General features: G+C 40.6%; 1 protein-coding gene across 6 annotated transcripts in view; it reads right to left on the bottom strand.

Moving 5' to 3' along the window:
* mipol1 (mirror-image polydactyly 1) overlaps positions 1-25884 on the bottom strand; it is a 78014-nt gene that overhangs the window by 35996 nt on the left and 16134 nt on the right. For 2 of the 6 annotated variants that reach the window (XR_016488924.1, XM_021573946.3), the window contains exons 3-8: positions 19038-19125; positions 17987-18063; positions 9373-9589; positions 6050-6188; positions 4984-5089; positions 3001-3130 (exon numbers count right to left, since the gene is read on the bottom strand). Coding sequence is in view for 3 of the 6 variants with exons in the window: in XM_021573946.3 (XP_021429621.2) it covers positions 3001-3130; positions 4984-5089; positions 6050-6188; positions 9373-9589; positions 17987-18063; positions 19038-19125 (757 nt within the window). In the remaining 3 variants the exon portion in view is untranslated. Of the gene's footprint in view, positions 1-3000; positions 3131-4983; positions 5090-6049; positions 6189-9372; positions 9590-17986; positions 18067-19037; positions 19126-25884 lie in introns of all 6 variants that reach the window. The other 4 variants (XR_016488923.1, XM_021573945.3, XR_016488925.1 and 1 more) reach the window with 2 other exon arrangements.

The following is a 25884-nucleotide window of genomic DNA, read 5'->3' as shown; positions in this document are numbered from 1 at the left end:
TGTGTTGTGGTTTACTATGTTGTGGTGTGTTGTGGTTTACTATGTTGTGATGTGTTGTAGTTTACTATGTTGTGGTTTACTATGTTGTGGTTTACTATGTTGTGGTTTACTATGTTGTGATGTGTTGTGGTTTACTATGTTGTGGTGTGTTGTGGTTTACTATGTTGTGATGTGTTGTGGTTTACTATGTTGTGATGTGTTGTGGTTTACTATGTTGTGGTGTGTTGTGGTTTACTATGTTGTAGTTTACTATGTTGTGATGTGTTGTGGTTTACTATGTTGTGGTTTACTATGTTGTGGTGTGTTGTGGTTTACTATGTTGTGGTTTACTATGTTGTGATGTGTTGTGGTTTACTATGTTGTGGTTTACTATGTTGTGGTGTGTTGTGGTTTACTATGTTGTGGTTTACTATGTTGTGATGTGTTGTGGTTTACTATGTTGTGGTTTACTATGTTGTGGTTTACTATGTTGTGGTGTGTTGTAGTTTACTATGTTGTGGTGTGTTGTGGTATACTATGTTGTGGTTTACTATGTTGTGGTGTGTTGTGGTTTACTATGTTGTGATGTGTTGTGGTTTACTATGTTGTGGTTTACTATGTTGTGGTTTACTATGTTGTGATGTGTTGTGGTTTACTATGTTGTGGTTTACTATGTTGTGGTTTACTATGTTGTGGTGTGTTGTGGTTTACTATGTTGTGATGTGTTGTGGTTTACTATGTTGTGGTTTACTATGTTGCGGTTTACTATGTTGTGATGTGTTGTGGTTTACTATGTTGTGATGTGTTGTGGTTTACTATGTTGTGGTTTACTATGTTGTGGTTTACTATGTGGTGATGTGTTGTGGTTTACTATGTTGTGGTGTGTTGTGGTTTACTATGTTGTGATGTGTTGTGGTTTACTATGTTGTGATGTGTTGTGGTTTACTATGTTGTGATGTGTTGTGGTTTACTATGTTGTGGTTTACTATGTTGTGGTTTACTATGTTGTGATGTGTTGTGGTTTACTATGTTGTGGTTTACTATGTTGTGATGTGTTGTGGTTTACTATGTTGTGGTGTGTTGTGGTTCACTGTGTTGTGGTTTACTATGTTGTGGTTTACTATGTTGTGGTTTACTATGTTGTGATGTGTTGTAGTTTACTATGTTGTGGTTTACTATGTTGTGGTTTACTATGTTGTGGTTTACTATGTTGTGATGTGTTGTGGTTTACTATGTTGTGGTTTACTATGTTGTGATGTGTTGTGGTTTACCATGTTGTGGTTTACTATGTTGTGGTTTACTATGTTGTGGTTTACTATGTTGTGGTTTACTATGTTGTGGTTTACTATGTTGTAGTTTACTATGTTGTGGTTTACTATGTTGTGATGTGTTGCGGTTTACTATGTTGTGGTTTACTATGTTGTGGTGTGTTGTGGTTTACTATGTTGTGGTTTACTATGTTGTGGTGTGTTGTGGTTTACTATGTTGTGGTTTACTATGTTGTGGTGTGTTGTGGTTTACTATGTTGTAGTTTACTATGTTGTGGTTTACGATGTTGTGGTTTACTATGTTGTGGTTTACTATGTTGTGATGTGTTGTGGTTTACTATGTTGTGGTTTACTATGTTGTGATGTGTTGTGGTTTACTATGTTGTGGTTTACTATGTTGTGGTTTACTATGTTGTGATGTGTTGTGGTTTACTATGTTGTGGTTTACTATGTTGTGGTGTGTTGTGGTTTACTATGTTGTGGTGTGTTGTGGTTTACTATGTTGTGGTTTACTATGTTGTGGTTTACTATGTTGTGGTTTACTATGTTGTGATGTGTTGTGGTTTACTATGTTGTGGTGTGTTGTGGTTTACTATGTTGTGGTGTGGTTTACTGTGTTGTGGTTTACCATGTTGTGGTGTGTTGTGGTTTACTATGTTGTGGTGTGTTGTGGTTTACTATGTTGTGATGTGTTGTAGTTTACTATGTTGTGGTGTGTTGTGGTTTACTATGTTGTGGTTTACTATGTTGTGGTTTACTATGTTGTGATGTGTTGTGGTTTACTATGTTGTGGTTTACTATGTTGTGGTTTACTATGTTGTAGTTTACTATGTTGTGGTTTACTATGTTGTGGTTTACTATGTTGTGGTTTACTATGTTGTGATGTGTTGTGGTTTACTATGTTGTGGTGTGTTGTGGTTTACTATGTTGTGGTGAGGTTTACTGTGTTGTGGTTTACCATGTTGTGGTGTGTTGTGGTTTACTGTGTTGTGGTGTGTTGTGGTTCACTATGTTGTGGTGTGTTGTGGTTTACTATGTTGTGATGTGTTGTAGTTTACTATGTTGTGGTGTGTTGTGGTTTACTGTGTTGTGGTATGTTGTGGTTTACTGTGTTGTGGTGTGCTGTGGTTTACCATGTTGTGGTGTGTTGTGGTTTACTGTGTTGTGGTGTGTTGTGGTTCACTGTGTTGTGGTTTACTATGTTGTGGTGTGTTGTGGTTTACCATGTTGTGATGTGTTGTGGTTTACTGTGTTGTGGTTTACTATGTTGTGGTGTGTTGTGGTTTACTGTGTTGTGGTGTGTTGTGGTTCACTGTGTTGTGGTTTACTATGTTGTGATGTGTTGTGGTTTACCATGTTGTGGTGTGTTGTGGTTTACTGTGTTGTGGTTTACTATGTTGTGATGTGTTGTAGTTTACTATGTTGTGGTGTGTTGTGGTTTACTATGTTGTGGTGTGTTGTGGTTTACTGTGTCGTGGTTTACTATGTTGTGATGTGTTGTGGTTTATCATGTTGTGGTGTGTTGTGGTTTACTGTGTTGTGGTTTACTATGTTGTGATGTGTTGTGGTTTATCATGTTGTGGTGTGTTGTGGTTTACTATGTTGTGATGTGTTGTGGTTTACCATGTTGTGGTGTGTTGTGTTTTACTGTGTTGTGGTTTACTATGTTGTGATGTGTTGTGGTTTATCATGTTGTGGTGTGTTGTGGTTTACTGTGTTGTGGTTTACTATGTTATGGTGCTTTAGTACATACTCAGCCACTGCCTGCTGCAGTCGCTTGGCCCTGAGCAGGGCCTCATCCCTCTCTTCATTTGCCAGACGCAACCGGGCCATCACTGCCTGGTCCCTATCCCTCTGAGCCTGGTATATCTCCTCCACTAGGGCTGAAGGAGAGAGACAAATAGAGAGACAGTGAAAGAGAGAGAGGGGAGACAGAGAGAAAGCAAGCAAGAGAGAGAGAGTAGTAATGGAAATAGAAAAAAGAGAAATAGTAAAAGAGAGAGAGGGAAAGAGAAAGAGAGATAGATATAAAGAGATAGAAAGCATTGTTCTTAGTTTCTGACCATCAGTTACTGCTCAATAACAACGATAAGCTCCCTGTGGAAGAAAGTTATTGCCACTGAAACACTGTGGCACAGGTATTAACTCCAGTCAAACTCATTTTGTGGGGAAGTGAACTGCTGAGGTGATCTCCACAGAGGCTGGACATATAGTTGCCCCAAGCAATAAAGGCACAGTGTCTGCGCCTCAGAGTCAGGCAGTTGGTCGACATTGTCACAACATCAGCAAGCACTCATCATCTCACAATGGTTAAGAGATTGGCCAGTCCTTAACCCTAACTCAAGACGTTTGATTTGATAAACAAGGTTGAACAAACATTTTCAAGCCAAAAACATTGTGTTCTTCTAATGTCTGAAAACTAGACCGGTTTTAGTGAGAGTGAGCTGTGAAATGATTTGTCTAAAGTGTTGCCAAATTGAGTTTGAGTTATGAAGAGCACATACTGAGTTAGACAAAAAGAAAAATAGTCCATCCATGAGTTCTTTTATGTAATACTGTCTGTCCCACTCATGGAGGGAAAACTTTTCTTATTGATACAGACTCTGTAGCCTGGCAGGGAGAGATTTCCCTTCAGCTTACACCTGACCCGGGTCCCGAAATTCCTGCGCTGTATGCCGGCTGCCTTAAAACCAGCAGATTTTGAGATTACCACTGTCTTCAGATCCCTTTGTTAATCCCACTACGAAAGAGCCCCTGAGATCCATCAATAGCTAATTCTTCTACCGTCTCAGAGATGGCTTAATGATAAACAGTGAGCCTCGCTTTAAGCCATTACAAAGTTCAGTAAGAAAATCAATATAGCATTTTAGCTGGAATTTGCTCATTAAACATCGCCTCCCTGAGCCATGCAAATCATATTAATATGAGGACGGCAAATAGGCTACACGACACACACTTTACATTTATTAAAGGCACAATTGGAGCTGCTAATTGTGCAGCTCGATGTACTGTATTTTGTTGAATTATTAGGTGGGTTGGGAGGGCTCTCACCTAAGAAGAAAAGCAATAGTAAAGAAAAGAAGTTATTTGCTCAGCTAAATTCTAATATTTGTTCAGTGAAGGTTGGGAGCGGTTAAATTACATTAACAAATACGATTAGTAAGTTACAATTCGTTTTGATACTCAAGTTGCATGTAAAACAAACGTATAATTATTTTCCACACTTGACATCTCCGTTTTACTTCTACCAAAGTTCATCAGGGATAAAATGTCTGAGGAGAACGACGTTCTAACTTCATCTTGTAGACATTGCTTGCCTTTAGGCCATCTTGAAAATCCTATGGGCCATCACTTTACATTACAGCACAGAATTTTTTTTAACTGGTCAGATAATAGGCTTTATTTGAGATGTTATTATCCTCAATGTACTCTATTGTACTCTCTGTACTGTACTGTATGACCCTTCCTACGGCCAGCCTTCCCATAGGCCCAGGGTTTGTCCTCTCTCCTCTAGCCTCTCCCCCTCTATAACGTACCTCCAGCTTTCCCACAGGGCCAGGGTTTGTCCTCTCTCCTCTAGCCTCTCCCCCTCTATAACGTACCTCCAGCTTTCCCACAGGCCCAGGGTCTGTCCTCTCTCCCCTAGCCTCTCCCTCCTCCATAACGTACCTCCAGCTTTCCCACAGGCCCAGGGTCTGTCCTCTCTCCCCTAGCCTCTCCCCCCTCCATAACGTACCTCCAGCTTTCTCACAGGCCCGGGCATCCAGTTGAGTCTGCATCAGCTCAGCGTCCACCAGCCTGCTCTCTAACTCCTTCTCCTTCACGGCCAACTTGTCCTGGAGCTGCAGGAGAGCACAAAACCAGACAGACTTCAAAATTGGCACGTTCATTGAATTGAGAAATGAATTGAAAATGGAATTGACCCCAACCAATGCTGAGCTGCAGAGCCTGTCGGTAATTGTCCAGACATAGTCACTAACTTTAACCTCATGCAAAACAACAGATAGACACCTGACTCCATCCTGCAGTTTGACGACATACTAATTAACTGTTGTAGTTTCCCGGGCGGTGACAACCATCCATTTAACAAACAGAATATTATATAGATAGCATCACTCAGGCATTCTATAACAAGTTATACAATCGAGCCTCTACATCACATTATTTCAGACTCCAATAAAAAAGAAGCACTGCTATTGAACTCCTATAAATCTTGTCGGGGAGTGATATTTTACAAGACCTAGTGATAGATTTAACCTCCTGTCTTAAATATTTTGCTCCGAGTTGGTGTCCCCCCCCCCCCCCCCAGCACTTTGAAAACATGCCTCAGTTGAGTCCTCAGAGTCGGCTCTCACGGCCCTGCCAGCAAAAACAGACTCTTGGGAACTGTTCCTGACTTTCTGTCAGGAGTCACAGCTACTTGCAAACCAGAGGCATCAATTATAGCCGTTTCAGAGGGCCTCTCTGTGGCTACACCCTCTCTAACAGGCGCTCAGTTGCAAGAAGGCAGCCTGTGCACAGAGGGACACTGGGCATGCTCCAGACCAAACACAGGACAGGACAGGATAACCAGCTAGTCATATGCTTTGGACATGGTGGGTAAGAGAGAGGTGGACAAGAGAGGTGGACACTCAATAGTTGGCAGCTGTGACAGACACAACACAATCATCTATTTAAAGAGGAAGAGGACAAGTTACGACAAAGGACATTTGAGTGAAAAAAAAGCTGGAACCACAAATGCCATGTATTTTAGCTAGGACCTGTATCTAGCAGGGCAAGATTCCTTTAACATTTCAACCTACCTTCTTATTGAGCTCTCTGAGTGAATCCAGCTCCTTCAGCAGGAAGGCAATATTCTTCTCTTTGTCAAGGACGAGGCTTTGCTTTTTGGAGTCAAAGGAACTACTGCTAACTTTAATGTTTCCTTGGTCTTCTTTTATACTGCATTATGGGAGAAAAATAATTTGATTAGAGAGAGAGCAACAATATTAAAACTTGAGAGCGAACGGCAACACAAATTAGTTATAGCCTTGTCTCCAACGAAACAGACACGCAATTATCAAATACGCAAGGGATGCACTCTGCACTATTTCAGGCATATTACAGTGTCTTTATTTACTCTGTTATATTAGGCAAATCATACAGTTGACCTTTAAGGTAATATTAAGGTATTACGGCAGTGTATTGCCATGTAGATTACTTCCCTCTTGTAGCCAGGAATATGATTCCGCGCAGCAATGCCTCATATTATTGTCTATCTATCTATCTATCTATTTATCTACCTACCTACCTACAGTGGGGAGAACAAGTATTTGATACACTGCCAATTTTGCAGGTTTTCCTACTTACAAAGCATGTAGAGGTCTGATTTAAAAAAAAAATCATAGGTACACTTCAACTGTGAGAGACGGAATCTAAAACAAAATCCAGAAAATCACATTGTATGATTTTTAAGTAATTCATTTGCATTTTATTGCAAGACATAAGTATTTGATACATCAGAAAAGCAGAACTTAATATTTGGTACAGAAACCTTTGTTTGCAATTACAGAGATCATAAGTTTCCTGTAGTTCTTGACCAGGTTTGCACACACTGCAGCAGGGATTTTGGCCCACTCCTCCATATAGACCTTCTCCAGATCCTTCAGGTTTCGGGGCTGTCGCTGGGCAATACGGACTTTCAGCTCCCTCCAAAGATTTTCTATTGGGTTCAGGTCTGGAGACTGGCTAGGCCACTCCAGGACCTTGAGATGCTTCTTACGGAGCCACTCCTTAGTTGCCCTGGCTGTGTGTTTCGGGTCATTGTCATGCTGGAAGACCCAGCCACGACCCATCTTCAATGCTCTTACTGAGGGAAGGAGGTTATTGGCCAAGATCTCGCGATACATGGCCCCATCCATCCTCCCCCCAATACGGTGCAATCGTCCTGTCCCCTTTGCAGAAAAGCATCCCCAAAGAATGATGTTTCAACCTCCATGCTTCACGGTTGGGATGGTGTTCTTGGGGTTGTACTCATCCGTCTTCTTCCTCCAAACACTGCGAGTGGAGTTTATCAGACCACATGACCTTCTCCCATTCCTCCTCTGGATCATCCAGATGGTCATTGGCAAACTTCAGACAGGCCTGGACATGCGCTGGCTTGAGCAGTGGGACCTTGCGTGCGCTGCAAGATTTGAATCCATGACGGCGTAGTGTATTACTAATGGTTTTCTTTGAGACTGTGGTCCCAGCTCTCTTCAGGTCATTGACCAGGTCCTGCCGTGTAGTTCTAGGCTGATCCCTCACCTTCCTCATGATCATTGATGCCCCACGAGGTGAGATCTTGCATGGAGCCCCAGACCGAGGGTGATTGACCGTCATCTTGAACTTCTTCCATTTTCTAATAATTGCGCCAACAGTTGTTGCCTTCTCACCAAGCTGCTTGCCTATGGTCCTTTAGCCCATCCTAGCCTTGTGCAGGTCTACAATTTTATCCCTGATGTCCTTACACAGCTCTCTGGTCTTGATCATTGTGGAGAGGTTGGAGTCTGTTTGATTGAGTGTGTGCACAGGTGTCTTTTATACAGGTAACTAGTTCAAACAGGTGCAGTTAATACAGGTAATGAGTGGAGAACAGGAGGGCTTCTTAAAGAAAAACTAACATGTCTGTGAGAGCCGGAATTCTTACCGGTTGGTAGGTGATCAAATACTTATGTCATGCAATAAAATGCAAATTAATTACTTAAAAATCATACAATGTGATTTTCTGGATTTTTGTTTTAGATTCCGTCTCTCACAGTTGAAGTATACCTATGATAACAATTACAGACCTCTACATGCTTTGTAAGTAGGAAAACCTGCAAAATCGGCAGTGTATCAACTTGTTCTCCCCACTGTATCTATCTAGACCTTCATATCAGATGCCAAATCATGTGACCTTTGATTGAATATCTTTACAAGAGGAAAAAAGACACAGTAGCACATCTTTATGTTGTAGAAACAGGTTTAGGTCACTCAGAAACAGCTCTTGTTACCAGACAGACCACACACAAGGAAACAAAATGACTGGAGTGACGCTTTATTACATAATTTTCATGCGCCAATAATGTGTTATAAGTGTTATAGTGGGTACAGATACTCCTTCACAGGTACACGTACAGTGCCTTGGGAAAATATTCAGACCCTTTTGACTTTTCCCAAATTTTGTTACATAACAGCCTTATTCAAACATTTATTAAATTAAACATTTTCCTCAGCAATCTACACACAATACCTCATAATGACAAAGCGAAAACAGGTTTGTATTAAAAAAAAAAAAAACTGAAATACCTTATTTACATAAGTACTTAAGACTGTTTGTTATGAGACTCGAAATTGAGCTCGGGTGCATCATGTTCCCATTGATCATAATTGATGTTTCTACAACTTGATTGGAGTCCACCTGTGGTAAATTCAATTGATTGGACATTATTTGGAAAGGCACACACCTGTCTATATAGCAAAAACCAAGCCATGAGGTCAAAGGAATTGTCTGTAGAGCTCAGAGAGGATTGTGTTGAGGCACAAATCTGGGGAAGGGTACCAAAACATTTCTGCAGCATTGAATGTCCCCAAGAACACAGTGGCCTCCATCATTCCTGAAAATAGCTGTGCAGCGACACTCCCCATCCAACCTGACAGAGCTTGAGAGGATCTGCAGAGAAGAATGGGAGAAACTCCCCAAAATACAGGTGTGCCAAACTTGTAGGGTCATACCCAAGCCTCGAGCCTGTAATCGCTGTCAATAGTGCTTCAACAAAGTACTGAGTGAAGGGTCTGAATACTTATGTAAATGTGGTGTTTTTTATTTTTTATAAATTAGATTTTTTTTTTATAAAAAACTGTTTTTGCTTTGTCATTATGGGGTATTGTGTGTAGATTGATGAGTGAAAACAATTATTTAATCAATTTTAGAATAAGGCTGTAACGTAACAAAATATGGAAAAAGTCAAGGGGTCTGAATACTTTCCGAATGTGTTTCTCGTTAAAGTGTTTCTGGGAGCCGTGCATGTAACTTGTTTTTTGCGAAAATCACCTGTTGACCAAAATACGATTGACGTATTTCTGACTACAGCGTTAGTTACGATTGGTCTCTAAGAGAGCTCACCTTGATTGTAGAGCTTGGCTGGAGTCTGGAGGGACGAGGTGTCTTCTGTAGACTGGAGGACTGCCGTTCGACCCCTGGCTGTGACCCTCTGACCTGTAGCCGTCCTGGGTGAATGGGCTCCGGCTGGAGGTCCTCTCCTCCTCCATCCTCCTGCCTGTGTCTGGAGCCCTGTGGTGGGCCTGAGGTGATGGAGATCTGGATGACCGACTCTCTTCCTCTATGGGTGTAAAATACAGGGGAACTAAAGTTACTGAGATGACAGAATGAATTAAGCTTAATAGGGTACAAATGCTAAAAAAAACAAAAAACAGGCAACATCTGGTAAATGTTTTGTTCCATATCCTTCGGAAGTTGTGGGAAAATGGTTACACATCAATCACTGTGCAAAATACGGTAAAATGCTTAAATGAACATGTGGTAAGAAAATAAACGGACATTAGTGGCGTGTGAATATAAATAAAACATCTAAGAGCATCTTCAACACCGACCATGACAATATTGTTCCACTTAAAGACCCAGTGAATTATGAGCTGGTGGAATGGGCTATTTTCAGTCATTTTGGGGAGGGGTGGGGGGGCTTCTTGGGGAAACAAGGGAATACAAAGAGGCTTGGTGACTAGTGCTGGCAGGGAACTACATGGTGCTCTGTAAATGTTTCTGTTGAGAGCTGAGCCAGAGAGAAAGAGAGAAGAGAGGAGAAGAGAGGGAGAGAAAGGGAGGCAGCTAGCCTAGCAGTTAGAGCATTCCCTATCCCCGAGCCGACTATGTGACAAATCTGCCGAGGTGCCCTTGAGCAAGGAACTTAACCTTAATTAGTCAAATTCTAATGCTCAATCCTGATAGAAAATAAGCTAAAATGCTTTCACGAAAGTCATATTCAAAAAAGGTCAAGTTATGATTGTTATGAACATAGAAAAGAAAACTACATGTTTAGAACTGATAATTAATCTGGCATGGTGGAAGAGCGAACGCAATTCATTGATTATTGAATGTGATGATGGACACAGCTTTGTAGAACCATTGCATACACAGCCTCTGCTCAACAAACTCCAACTTGAGATTGAATCGTTGGGGGCCTGCAGTTCGCAAATGACATTGCGCTGCTTATCACCCCTCACTGCAGTCAAGCAATGCATTCCGCCAAGAGTCGTTCACAATCTAATCCGGTTGCGGCCTCAGCTAGGCCTTGTTTCAAATGTATCAAGACAATCTTATTGGTATGCTTAGAAATCAACAAATGTACCTTGTTTAAAGCACACGTTTACAAGTCTCAGTCACAAATGACAGCTCAAATAAGCCACCTTTGGTGAACAACTTGTCAGAGGCTTTGTAGAATCATGACTCTTTCGAGTTTTGAGTTCCTCGTTCACCGGTAGGGGGTCCTGAGTAATGGGCATGACTGAATCAAATGAACGAAATAAGTCGAAAGAGTCGTTCTTTTGACTGAAAGAGTCGAAAAGATCCGAGATAGTAAAAAGAGCCGAACCTCCCGTCAGTACTTTAAAGTATGATTGCCTTCCAAGTTCCAACTTGACCTCCTCGTTCAAGCGTCACATGAAAAATGACTCCTCTTTATGATTACGAAAAATATTTTAAGGAATAAAACATCAATGCAATTCAAATGTGGTAGAATTCAAACATGAGCTGGTTTAAAGAACATCAGACGTTTTTCTTTTTTAAAGCAGCAGTCTGTTGTGTTAATAAATGTGTTGTGATGGAGAAGCCCATGAGCAGAATTGCCCCACTATGTCCAAAAGAAGCTCCAGCTTAGCGGTGACAATTATTTTGCAAAAGGTCAGGTTTTGAAGTGGAGATCAGGGAGGTCTGCCGCCTCCTCGTATCGTTGTTGCCAGGGTCCTCCTCTCTGGATTGTTGCAGACAATTATTAGTATTCTCTTTAAGACTCACCAATGCAAACAGTACATTCAAACATGAATAACACCAAACGCGCTTATATAGCCCCCTTTGTCACACTGAAAATATGGGACACATTGTTCCTAAACCTGGGTTACCACTTAAAAAAAACATTATTGTCGTGACGGGTCCCCACAAAGACAACTGCCTCCACAAAGTATGGCATTTCCCAATGGTGAGAGCTGGTGTTGTTTAATCTGACAGTGGATGGGCTGTTGGCTGTTTCCTATGGGGAAAAACTGAGGGAGATTCTCCTTTCAAGGATGAGAAAAATCTCCTCAAAGACTGGGGCTGCAAGGATAGATGTGACGTTTTATGTGGTAAATAGTGTAAAAGTCAAGAAGACACATTGAATTGAATTTATTTGGTGTAACAGGCATATACAACAAAATGTATAATGTGGACCCAGAGGATATCACTTAAAAGTATTCATTACAACGCTCGTCTCCAAATTGGTCCTCGATGGTAAAAACAATAGCACATATAATGATTATAATACAAGAGAAAATGACAAACAACCATAAATACATTCATTCATATTGACATCCTAAAAAGTGACACTTTTCACAGCACTTCTCCCGAACCTTAAAAATCAACCATATTCATTTCACATTAAAACAATCTATTCATTACACATCATACCGATCCTTCAAATGAATACACCTGACTGGCAGTAGGGGGCACAAGGGGCAGTGGAACGGTTTCTCTTACTTAGACAACCGTGTCCAAATTAAAACCATTTCTACTTTTTCTTTGCTTGATCCCCAGGGGGAAGCTACTCCATAGACAAATCCCTGTATAGAAAAACGTGCTCCTCGCAGTACTGTTTACTCTTGGGATTTTACAAGACCTAACACTAGCTCTGGTATTGTAACTGTGTTGGTTATAGACCATAACAATGTGGTTTTTCATATAACCTGGAGCACAATCATTTAAGATGTCAAACATATGATTAAGTTTAAGTTGGTCCACTCTGGACTCCAAAGGCAACACGCCCACCTCCCGGAACTCCTGTACCCCAATGTGGGTCCTAGGGGAGACATTCAGCATATGCCTGATAACATTATTTTGCATGACCTGCATCAGCTTTTCTGATAGCCCGCTATACCAAGCAGAGCATGCATAATCAAAATGACACTGAATCAAGGTTGAGACAAGCAGTTTCTTAACTTTGATGTTAAAATACAGTGGTGGAAAAAGTACCCAATTGTCATACTTGAGTAAAAGTAAAGATACCTTAATAGAAAATGACTCAAGTAAAAGTCGCCCAGTACAATATTACTTGAGTAAAAGTCCAAAAGTGTTTGGTTTTAAATATTCTTATGTATTAAAAGTAAATGTAATTGCTAAAAAATACTTAAGTATCAAAAGTAAAAGTATAAATAATTTCAAATTCCTTATATTAAGCAAATCATATGGTACCATTTTCTTGTTAAATTTTTTTTTTTTAATGGATAGCCAGGGGCAAACTCCAACACTCAGACATAATTTACAAACAAAGTATTTTTGTTTAGTTAGTCCGCCAGATCAGAGGCAATAGGGATGACCAGGGATGTTGATAAGTGTGTGAATTAGACCATTTTCCTGTCTTGCTAAGCATTTAAAATGTAACGACTACTTTTGGGTGTCAAGGAAAATGTATCGAGTGAAAAGTAAAAGATGTCAAAAATACAAATATTAAAAGTATAAACTAATTAAGTAGTACTTTCAAGTATTTTTACTTAAGTACTTTACATAACTTAAAATATCTAGTGTAGATACAGATATAAACATCTCTATTTGTTCGCCATTTTAGAAAGAATTTTAGCAGCAATCAGGTTTCCAGAAAGGGATTGATCTAGGGACACACAAAGATAAGTTACACTTGTTTTAGATTCAATCTCCTTGCCTGCACAGTTTTCCTTTATCTTGTCAGCCCTAAAGCAATCTACGATTCAGTTTTTCTCCCAAATGTAGCGACAATTTGTTGTCAGTTAACCAATCTCTAACAAAATGCAATTCCTTACTCAGGGTCTCCTCTATGTAAACTGCATCCTTCCCTGATACCAGCATGGCTGAATCATCAGCATAAAGCAGGAGTTTGCGCTTTACTGTATCTGGCATATCATTAACGTAGATAAGAAATAAGAGAGGCCCTAAAATTGATCCTTGTGGTACTCCAGAGGATATTTCTTTGGACTCTGACAGAACATCACTAACATTACATACTTGTGATCTGTTTGTCAGATAAGACCCAAACCAATTCACTGTTACATCATTTAGACCCATGCATTTCAGTTTCATCAGGGGAATATCATGGTCCACAGTGTCAAAAGCTTTCTGCAACCTGTATATTTCCCCATCTCACTTTCCTGCTTGATGTGGTCAAAAAGGTGGATAAGGCAAGTATCCGTGGAATGAGCTGTTCTAAAGCCAGATTGGAGTTCATAAAGAAGTTTGTGCTCGAGAAGGTATCCTTCAAGTTGATTAAAAACTCATCTCTCAACAACTTTGGATAAGGTGCTGAGCATCGACACAGGCCTGTAGTTTCCAATATAGGGTCACAAGATGCGTTATAATTTTAGCAGTGACACAAGCACCATCCTTTATGAATCTTGCAGGAAGGCTCTCCTTTATGAATCTTGCAGGAAGGTTATCCAGCCCAGTTGCTTTGTTTGTGCTCAATAAGCATAGTAGTCCTCTGTTACCATGCACAGCTCCAACAAATCATTTGTGATACCTTTGCTATGGTAAAAGTTGTTAAATAAAAGACTGGCCATAGTGTCCAGAACAGGTCGGTAACTTCTTAATCAGAGATGAGGCTATAGTGGTAAAAAATGTGTTAAAATGATTTGCAACCTTTTCCTGGTCATGGAAAACATCATCAGTATCCAGGCCAATACTACAAGATTTTACCTTATGGGGAGTTTATGAGCCAATGTCCTTTAACATGTTCCACCGTTTACGAGGCTGGTGTAAGTTCTCATTAACAGTGTCTATGTACTTTAATAATGCCACTTTAATAATGTTTACATATCTTGCATTACTCATCTGATATGTTTATACTGTATTCTATACGATCTATTGCATCTTAGCCTATGCCACTCTGACATTGCTCATCCATATATTTATATATTCTTATTCCATTCCTTTACTTAGATTTGTGTGTATTAGGTATTTGTTGTGGAATTGTTAGGTATTACTTAGATATTGCTGCACTGTCAGAACTAGAAGCACAAGCACTTTGCTACACTCGCAATAACATCTGTTAACCATGTGTATATGACCAATATAATTTGATTTGTATTGTTGGGATTTGTCCTTATCCATTTTGCTGGTTTCTACAGTTAATATAACCATAATAATCGTGTTGTAGATTTGTCCTTCTGAATTTGGCCAGGTAGCGATCCCGTTCCCGTATGAGGTCTAAGATCTCGGAAGTGATCCATTTCCCTGACCGCTGTTTGATTTGAATTTGTTTCAATGGAGCCAGAGAGTCGAGTGCAGACAGAAAAATATCTTTAAAAAGATACCAAGTTTGATCAACATCATCACAGTTTAGTACATGAGACCAATCCAAAATTCCAAGTACTTCTACAAAACGTTCCTTTCATAGACCGTACCTTCATGTGGTTATTACCTGGCTCAAGTAGGATCTTTGATTTCTTACGGGTACAGTACTTTACCATATGATCACTAAAACCAATATTTAAGATTCCTGACTGACAGACTTTCTCTTGATCTGATACAATAATCAAATCCAAAGTTGATTTACTGTCAATTCACACCTGGGTTTGGCTCAACAATCAGTTGTTTTAGTCCAAATAACTGATCAAAGTTGTACAGGGCATTTAACTTTTCTTGGGTGATAAGTGCACATTGGTATTAAAATCGCCAAGCAGAAAACATTCCCTATCAGCAAATACATTGTGATCACAGCAATTCGATTCAAGTAAATCATATACATTATTATGCTTAGGAGGCCGATAGCACACACCAACAAGTATGGGAGGACATTTAGGAAGAAGTATATGTACCCATGATGAGTAGGGCCAGCAGCCTTTGCTTGTAAAAACGTCTCCTTTTGGAGTTCCTTTCCGGCTCGCTCCTGATACCACAGGAAACACCACTCTGCTTGCCATCTTTTAATAATCGTACAGGCCATGTCATTAATAGCTGTTTGGCTAGCAAGACTAAGTGTTTTAGCTACAGCCCAAATGTATATTTGAGCAGAGGAGCTGAATACATTTACATATCAGGAGTGTTTGGTGAAGGGTGGGTAAATACCAATGACGTATATAAACCCTGGAATGCTGATGCTATGTATTGGCCAATGAGAGGCTTTGAAGCCATCGGTCGGCCATATTGGCACTCCCCAGAAGTATCAGTCCTCCATAGGAATGAATGGAATTCTACAGTCTTTCAATGAAATGTTTCAAGGACAAATGAACATTTATTTAACCATTGTTTACATTAGCACTTAAAAATGTTTAACTTTAAGGAATTTTTAAAAATATTTTTTTAAATGTTATCTTTAGCTTACATAACATAATTTAAAGTATGCATTAAGGTGTATGTAATAAATTACATGTGGCATAACAAATGTAGACATTAGTAAATGCATTTCTATAGCTTCCAAAATATTTTATTTACAACGGTGGGGGAGTGCCAAGATGGAGGCGCGGTGGCTTCAAAACAGCACCCCCCTGTCAGTCATCTAGTGTACATATAAATCAATGGGTAAATACTCTGTTTATCGCTCATTGTCATTCCAACCAGTTTATCTAAATAGTGGCAGTGCCATATGACTTCGGACGGTCTAGGTAATGGTTATTAGATGGCAAAGTGACACCCTAGCTGGAAGTGATTTACACTTGTAAATAAATGTTTATGTATCGCATGGAACAGCATTGAAACTAAAGCAAGTGGGTAAACAGGCAGGAACACCCAGGCTCTGAAATCTGCAGTCATTTACACAGGTTTCCAAATACTGAAGTGAACAAAATATTTATATAATGTGCAATTACAAACACAGATACAGTGGGGCAAAAAAATATTTTGTCAGCCACCAATTGTGCAAGTTCTCCCACTTAAAAAGATGAGATAGGCCTGTCATTTTCATCACTTCAACTATGACAGACAAAATGAGAAAAAAAATCCAGAAAATCACATTGTAGGATTTTTTATGAATTTATTTGCAAATTATGGTGGAAAATAAGTATTTGGTCACCCTACAAACAAGCAAGATTTCTGGCTCTCACAGACCTGTAACTTCTTCTTTAAGAGGCTCCTCTGTCCTCCACTCGTTACCTGTATTAATGGCACCTGTTTGAACTTGTTATCCTTATAAAAGACACCTGTCCACAACCTCAAACAGTCACACTCCAAACTCCACTATGGCCAAGACCAAAGAGCTGTCAAAGGACACCAGAAACAAAATTGTAGACCTGCACCAGGCTGGGAAGACTGAATCTGCAATAGGTAAGCAGCTTTGTTTGAAGAAATCAACTGTGGGAGCAATTATTAGGAAATGGAAGACATACAAGACCACTGATAATCTCCCTCGATCTGGGGCTCCAAGCAAGATCTCACCCCGTGGGGTCAAAATGATCACAAGAACGGTGAGTAAAAATCCCAGAACCACACGGGGGGACCTAGTGAATGACCTGCAGAGAGCTGGGACCAAAGTAACAAAGCCTACCATCAGTAACACACTACGCCGCCAGGGACTCAAATCCTGCAGTACCTACCCCTGCTTAAGCCAGTACATGTCCAGGCCCGTCTGAAGTTTGCTAGAGAGCATTTGGATGATCCAGAAGAAGATTGGGAGAATGTCATATGGTCAGATGAAACCACAATATAACTTTTTGGTAAAAACTCAACTCGTCGTGTTTGGAGGACAAAGAATGCTGAGTTGCATCCAAAGAACACCATACCTACTGTGAAGCATGGGGGTGGAAACATTGTGCTTTGGGGCTGTTTTTCTGCAAAGGGACCAGGACGACTGATCCGTGTAAAGGAAAGAATGGGGCCATGTATCGTGAGATTCCTTCCATCAGCAAGGGCATTGAAGATGAAACGTGGCTGGGTCTTTCAGCATGACAATGATCCCAAACACACCGCCCGGGCAACGAAGGAGTGGCTTCGTAAGAAGCATTTCAAGGTCCTGGAGTGGCCTAGCCAGTCTCCAGATCTCAACCCCATAGAAAATCTTTGGAGGGAGTTGAAAGTCCGTGTTGCCCAGCACCAGCCCCAAAACATGACTGCTCTAGAGGAGATCTGCATGGAGGAATGTGCCAAAATACCAGCAACAGTGTGTGAAAGCCTTGTGAAGACTTACAGAAAACGTTTGACCTCTGTCATTGCCATCAAAGAGTATATAACAAAGTATTGAGATAAACTTTTGTTATTGACCAAATACTTATTTTCCACCATAATTTGCAAATAAATTCATTAAAAATCCTACAATGTGATTTTCTGGATTTGTTTTTCTCATTTTGTCTGTCATAGTTGAAGTGTACCTATGATGAAAATTACAGGCCTCTCTCATCTTTTTAAGTGGGAGAACTTAAAACAATTGGTGGCTGACTAAATACTTTTTTGCCCCACTGTACATACAGCCAGCGTAGCGCTCAAGCACTGAAGAAAGACATCCATTTACAAAATGCTATATTTTGTGTCTTGAATGATAGGAAGAAGAATTTAAAAAAAGGTCAGATACCTTGTGGCCAGTCTTTGTCAGGTACCTCTAGTACAAGTTGATTTGATGTTGTGCCCAAAATGGCTCCCAAGTCAGTACTTCTGAAATAAAGCAAAATAAAAACTTAAACTGATGGAACGAAAGGTGAAATTATGAAGAAACTTAGATGAAGAATTCAAATGAAACAATTCAAAATGTACTCAAATGAAATCAAAATGATTTTGAATCTACTGCTAATATCCATTAATATTGCAGTGCATGGATGGGTATGGTAGAATTTATAGCTGAGCATGGCCTGAGCTCAGATGTTCAAGTGGGCCACTGCTGTAGCTAACAGGGGCCGCGTTCCAAACGGCGCCCTACCTACATAGGGCTCCGGTCAAAAGTAGTGCACTATATAGGGAATAGGGTGCCCTTTGAGACGCAAGCAAGGACTTGACAGGTGAGTCGTGGGGTCAGGGAAAAGAGAGCTCATCACTGTCAACACTGTCACAGCAGCATGACCTTCCCAGTGCTAAGCCTGTAAGCTACGGCAAGCAAGTCTTAACCATCTTTAAACTGGGAAAAGTCTCATAGCATCCTTTTTACAGGATGTGGTAGCTATTTCTAATCTTTTTGTGGACATTTACAAACAGCATTGTGTCTGAAAGAGGGCGTTGTTGAGAGAAATAAAATGCTCTTTGAAGACAAGGGTGCAACGAAAATCATGTTAACACAATCGACAATGCGGGAACAAAGGTACCTAACACATTGACATAGTGTACAGTGTACACACTCCCCGTACAGTAGCTAATTGTATTCGTATCCAATTTAGTTTTCGCATTCAACTGAGGATGAACAAACTAGAAGACTACGAGCTTGTATTTTTAGCCTTTGTAGCCAACATTCGCTCAGGATTTAGAACACACAAGTCGACAAAGAAGAAGTCATTATTGCAGCGAGTCGTCACAGTAACACTGATAAACATCCCGTAATATTATAACAAACGTTTTTTTGTCACGTGGGTGAAAAGCCATACCCAAACAATGTCAGTACATACGAGCGGAGGAGAATAATACGACGGCATCTTTACCCAAGTTGTGGCAGCGTGGTCTCTGAGCGTTGGTGCCTTACTGGGGAGGGCAGTCTTTGTTTCAGCTCCTCATTGACTTTAGGATTAGCTGAAAATAATATAGAAATGGATATGATTCATTTGAAATCAGGAAAAAGGCATTTCGTTGGAGGCACCGAAGCATACACTTTACAGTACATTAGCCTAGAGGAAAGGTTAGTATTAATTATAGCCTGTCAATATGATCTCAGGGGTACCTCTGCTGCAGAGAGAGGATCTTTAATAACCTCCCTGAGTATAGCAAAACAAGACCGACATCTTTCATTTGCAGAGTGAAATGGTGCTTTATTTAAGTCATCTCATCATCTACCCCCTATCTCTCCACTGCGTACCATTGCTCTAACTAACAGTTTATCAAGGCACTAATGTATGCCGGCAATTAACAAATCATAATCCCATCACGCAGATATCATTTAATGCTTTTAGTTATCAGGAAAGTAAACAGTCATTTAATACTGCTCAAGCCCCGTATCAGATCCTCCTTGCTCGTTAGGAAGCCCCACCAATTAAAGTTCAGCCTCTACTCAGGTGTAATTAAAGGATGGCTGTTAAATTGGTTCCGATAACTGCAAGTTAATTCATAAGCAAGCAACAAATACACTGACTGGAAGCAATTAAGGGAACCATTGACATTCACTGTTTGGGGGAGGGAGCAGGAAGGGAGCCTGTTGCTCTTAGATAGTGTGTGTGTGTGTGTGTGTGTGTGTGTGTGTGTGTGTCTACTGTAGAAGAGGGCTACCATCTAGTGGTGACGGGGCTAAGACAAAAGACAATTAGAATACACTCACTGCAGTAAGCGATTTCAACAGAATCCTTCCAGATGCAGCATGAGAGCTGGGCTAGCATTCTGAAGGTGGGGCAAAGAGGCACAAAGTGGTTTCTATTGTACGAACCATATAGATATTGATAGATATACAAATCACTTTAGAATCTCCAGAAAGTGTCTCTATCCTTCTCTTTAGGGTATACGGATGGCCCAAACATTGTTTCTAGAAGAGGGCTAGGGTTGTTGAAAGACAGATATAACAAGGCATATGAGTTTGTGGGTCCACAACCACTGAGAGTTTAGGTGAAGAAGGAGACCTAGAGACAGATCCAGGAGAGGAGGGAGAAAGAGTGATTGAGTGAACAAAAAAGAAGTGGGAAAAAGAGAAAGCTCTTGGGAGGTTGGGTGCTTGGCGGGTGGGTGACCTCTAGGGCAGATGCCAGTGGAACGTTATCCCTGTGTTGTAAGCCAGCACACACTGCTCACACACTGCTCACACACTGCTCACACGCTATTCAGCTCTGACACGGTGAGGCGTGAACGGACAACTGGCTTTTTGTGGGAGAAACAACAGGGCTCCATTAATCCCAGTGATAGACTCTGGGCAAAAGCTAGTCTTTTGGGGGAGGATTTGGTAGAAGGAGAGGGACTTTTGAGCCGGTACGACTGGTAGCAGTGGTAGGTATGGCTCAGGAGATTGGTAATCCTTTAACATGAACATGAGAAAGTAGCTTTGATAAAGGAGAAGCAGAAAAACAGAGCATACAAACCTGACCTTTTGATGTTCTCATCATTTTGGTTGGGGGGGGATGAAGGAACCCGAGATGGGATTGGAACGGCAAAGGGCGCAGCTCGACAAAATACGAACTTGAATCATTGATTGACGTGGGTTTCCACACAGTGAATCACCAAACAAAGCCTTAATGAAATATGATCTAATAATCCATTCCGCCCCCAAAAAGAGACTTTACTTCTATCCTTTCATAGGAAAGTTTTGCACCACGAGATGAGAGTCTGGGAGTTGCTCTTTTAAAGCTTAATGTTGCACTTGGAGGAGGTTATGTGGGAGATACAAAGACCTGCCTATCAATGAATAAATGTGAACCAATCAATCCAATCATGATTCACAGTTATATTATGGTCATTCTTTGCCAAGGTCATTATTTCCCACAAGCAAGGTTGGGCACTTTTTAAAAATGTATTTCAGAAATAGTATGCATGTTGATCAATCATGTTACAAGTGCCTGGCATGGTCAACAGAACATAATTGGGTGCTTAAAGAGAACCCTAACTCAAATTGTAAGCTATCCCGATTCATGAATTGGATTAGAATTCATATACTAGTGGTTCAATTCAGTGACGTTTAAGAGACAAACAGATGCCTGCAATTGAAACAATGGTGAAAGAGCGCTGGTTTAAAATCCATGACAATAGCCTTTAAATGATGAAACCGGCTTTATCCGGCATTTCAAACTTTTCTCATTTTCTTTTGTCCTTTCCTGTCTTTCTGTGATCTTCATATTCTTGCCTTGTAGACTTTGAGCTAATTGCCTCTGTGGGCTACTTATTATTCATGTACAATTATTGCAGCGTAATGTCTTTAAATCCTTTTAAATGACCATTCATGCATCGCATTCATTGAAAAAGCCTTTGAAGTCTGTCAAAGATGGAATTCTTCAAAAAGAAATATCTAAGCCCAATCTCAGTCAACCAATACCGGGTTTTGCATTCCCCCCACTCACCCCCTAATATAAACAAAATTCCATTAATTTTTTAAGCTGCATTTAATACATTTTCCCCGGCAAAAGTTTCCAGATTCCACAGTCATTTGTATTCCAGCTGACTTGATGAATATTAATAACAGTGTTATCCTGATTAAATGGGCTTCATACAAAATCCCTGTGAATCCTCTAGCTCAGGCTTCAAATCTTCCCACTATTCTTTATGAATTTTGATACAGACATTAATCTGGAGAGGAACTTAAAGCAGGTTTAATTGTGCAGCGGCGTGCTTATGGTTTTTGGTCCAGTAAAATGCAGATGGATGGAGAATGTAGTAGGTGGTTAGGTAAACATACATCTTATATGGCATGGAACACTAACACCCAGAGAAGGCACCTGCTGAGACAGTTGATTGTCATGGGCTGCCTGTTCCAAGGCAGGTGATGGACTTGACTTCCCTGGGATGAAAAGATTTGGATACATTCTTCCTATTTTGCTCCACAAAAGGCCCATCTATGGCATGTGGAATTGTTTTATTAAATGTATTACACTTTCATTTATGTTGTTTATTGATTTGACTATTGCAATAACTGTGTGTTTATATAGTTTACATGTATTATTCTTGCTAAAAATACAAGAAATGCAACCAATTTCTCATTTGAATAAACTGGTATGGAATCACTTGTTTTTCAAATACTGTACAAGTTTTATGTTTACCATAAAGAAATAAGTGAAAGCTAACCAATTCTTTCTGAAACTATCAGGAGACATAAGCCTAATGTGCCGATAAAATAAGAACCTTTTTAGAACAACAAAGTTAGACAATTATTGGGGGGTTTAAGTCATTAATCCAAATGATGGCAAAGATCTTTTCTCAAACTTTCAACAACATTTCACTCAAAACTTCCACAAAGGGTTCAAACATAGGTCTACATGCCAGTGATACATATTTGGACATGGGGCTATTCTTAAAAGAAAGTGAACAGGTCATTTGTAAAGGGTCTTTTAAAGAGAGGCGAGTACAGGGTGGAATTCCATGACATTAATAGGTATGGACAATGAAGCACCGAGCCAGCCAGGGCACATTTCAGCCTTTATGCGGTAACTGACCTTAGCACCTTTCCATTTCATAGTTCATCCACCGTCAAAACTGACAAAATGCTGAATAGACTGGTAAAAAAAAAAACACTCAACTTGAGGACCTCTGAAGGGACAAACATTGATCTGTGTGTAATATTAACCATTCCCACAAGATAAATGGAGGGCAAAGAGAGAGCAGGAGGTGTGTGAGAGGCGAACAAAGAGGGAACACACAATGGCCGACCACGACGAGTGATGCAGAGCTTTCTGTTGAGGTCGTTTCACAGCCGCCAGTGTCCTGCCTGAAACGGTGACATAGCTAGTTACATTTGTTCACTTTCAAGTGATATACATTAATACATAACTACGTTCTAAAGCTAGATAGACGTGTGGCTACAACTTCTAAGAGAACTCGTGATTGCCGAGCGAATGACATTTTCGTCATTGTCTTACGTCAGACAGCATAACTTTGTTTGAGGTACTAGTGCTGTGTACAAGTGACGCCACCTTTCAGGAGACAATGCATTTTTTGTTGCCAAAACAATGTGCTAAGTTGACAAAGGTAAACCTCAGACAACACCACTACCACGGTGCAGGCAGAGAGAGGTCACCTCATGATGAACCTGCGTCTCATCACTCTTACAGAACTTTTCCCCCCCTCAAACTTATACTGCTACGTCAAAGTGAAAGACTATTGGAAAGTAAAACTTTTGGTCAAATAGTTTACATCCACCCAGTAGAGCTGCCCTATTAAACCACCTCACTAATCAAGGTGTGTGAATGTGTGCCTACACCCTGATTAGGACTATACCTGGGCTTAGTGCCTCTCTGATGGTAGACTGGGAGCCCTGAGAGGAAGGATATTGGACCACGAGATCTCTATCTATCGGAGGCTCAGCCTCAGTGATAGTGATAATTGAATTGAGCCCTGGGGAATGTATGGTGAAAGCCGCACCACTGCAGATCCTCCGCAGGATGGATCCAGTCTGGGTGGCAGTCTGTCAACAGGACAGGAAGCGCTGATCCTCCAGCATTAGGGGGGGGGGAATGACCTGCAGAATCAGCCAGGATGAGTGCCTCATTTTCACAAAGATCCAGCTAATTTTTGTCGAGAAAAATCTGGGAGCCGGGAGGCTTGGGGGGAGCCAAGGAAGCAAGCCCACCCTTCCCAATCCCTTGTAGGTGTGACAGCTGTGTAGAGTGAATAGCTTAGAGCACGAAACCCTGCTGCAGACTGCTAGATCAGCCCCTGAATATCTTATCTCACACTCAGGAGAGAAAAAGGCATCGCTCTGTCTGATTGTACTTACTGCATTGTATCCCTGGTTGAAAATGTAAAGGTGATCCTAAAGCCTCTGCACATAAAGTGACTATGAGAAATAGTGAACCTGTTTTCACAAGGGCTTTATGAAAAATGATGCATAGCCTCAGTATGTAGGCCTAGGAAAAGGATACAGGATTTTTTTGAGACGTTGGGCCAATTGTGCGCCACCCTATGGGACTCCCAATCACAGGCCGGTTGTGATACAGCCTGGAATCGAACCAGGGTCTGTAGTGACGCCTCTAGCACTGAGATGCAGTGCGTTAGACCCCTGCACCACTCGGGAGCACTGACAACCAGTGATGAAAAAGCCAAGATTAATGTCTGAGGTAAAATTCCAAAGCGATTGCATTTGAATCAATGTGAACGCTGTCTAATAGCATTTATCCAAACACACCATTTACACAGTGAATCGAGCTTGGCTAAAAGTACATGATAACACAAACCCATCATAGTGTGTCTGGCCTTAGTCACTATAAAGGACTTGTTTAAATTCTTAATACTGTTGGACGAATGAGGAAGACAAATCTTATCAGCTAAGCTAACAAGAGTGCAAATACAGTGCAGATAATCAGATTTCTAATTATTGTCACTCACATCATCCAATGTGCTTATTTGAATTACAGCGATCACATGTGATTATATATTCAATGCTTTGGGTTTAGCAGAGGCTTTATTGGGAATGTAAAGCCTGAATAATGACGATCTATCAAGCATCAACCAGAGGGCTAACTACTCATCAGCACTCAGCAAGACAGACATACTCCATTGGATCCCTACCTAAAATGTCTAGATCTAGTTAGCCAGGATTTCTAAACCGTTTGTATTCCAGAGCACAACAAACTAGCTTTACATATGGCACCATATTCACTTGCGACTAGGGAGTATATTAGGCTCAAGTCAAAAGTAGTGGACTTTAGAGGGGATAGTGTGGCATTTAGGACTCATCCCTGGTCTTTCCTTGCTTACCTTACCCTAACACTAGCACTTCAGAACAGACTAAATCTGTGTCAGACAACCTCGGCTTATCCATAAGTAGATAATACGTTCTGGCATATTTGGCTACATTAGTTCTTGTTGGGAAATGAAAACGTCATTTTTCCTTCACATTCTCTATTGGAACGCTTGTTTCACATAATTGATAAATTGACCATCAAAATCCTGATATTTTCATGAAGATAATGAATAAATGATGCCAAACAATGGGAATAAACTCAGGATGGGTCAGGAGACTCAAAATACTTCTAATATGTAATGATATGGTTGTAAGTGCAAAAGTGTTATGTTGTGTCATAGTAACAACACCAAACAAAGCCTCATTGTAACTGACAGGCTTGTGAAACTTGTAAAGAGTGGCGTGTCACAAGAACGGACATGTTATTAGTCACTCTACAGAAACTACTGAGGAGGGATAGGTGGGTGGGTCCGCCTGCATTCAGGAGTCAACTCAGGGTCACATGACGTGGCCGGGCATGGACAGGCAGTTTAACATCCTTACCTTCTTTTCACCTTTCCCTCTATACCTGCATGGTGCAATATTGTGACATCCACAGGTTAGGGTAAATGGAGTTATTTATGCAACTGTTAGGCAGCACTAAATTACTCACTACTACAGGACTAAGTTAGTAGTACCCTCAATGAACATAATTTGTCCAACTATTATTTCATCTGCTTTTAGCCCCACAATCCATTAGTCACTACATTTCAATGTGAGGATTCACAATACACACAAGTACACACACAATGATTATTTTAGTGTTAAGGAGGACTTTATACTGGGGTGTTTTCTTTTGTTAAGAAAATCCCTCTACTAACATGCTTATAAACAGGAACCTTTGCTATGCGCTAGGACGGAATCCAAATGAAGCGCTTTTGTAAAGGATGAGTGATGCTCTGGCTTCGACCTGTCCTTCAGAACAA

The sequence above is a fragment of the Oncorhynchus mykiss genome, chromosome 19 (genome assembly GCF_057628025.1).
Source record: "Oncorhynchus mykiss isolate SJ-2025 chromosome 19, ASM5762802v1, whole genome shotgun sequence".
NCBI lineage: Eukaryota > Metazoa > Chordata > Actinopteri > Salmoniformes > Salmonidae > Oncorhynchus > Oncorhynchus mykiss.
Note: the sequence above shows the minus strand (reverse complement) of the source record. Positions and strands in the feature narration are given on the sequence as shown.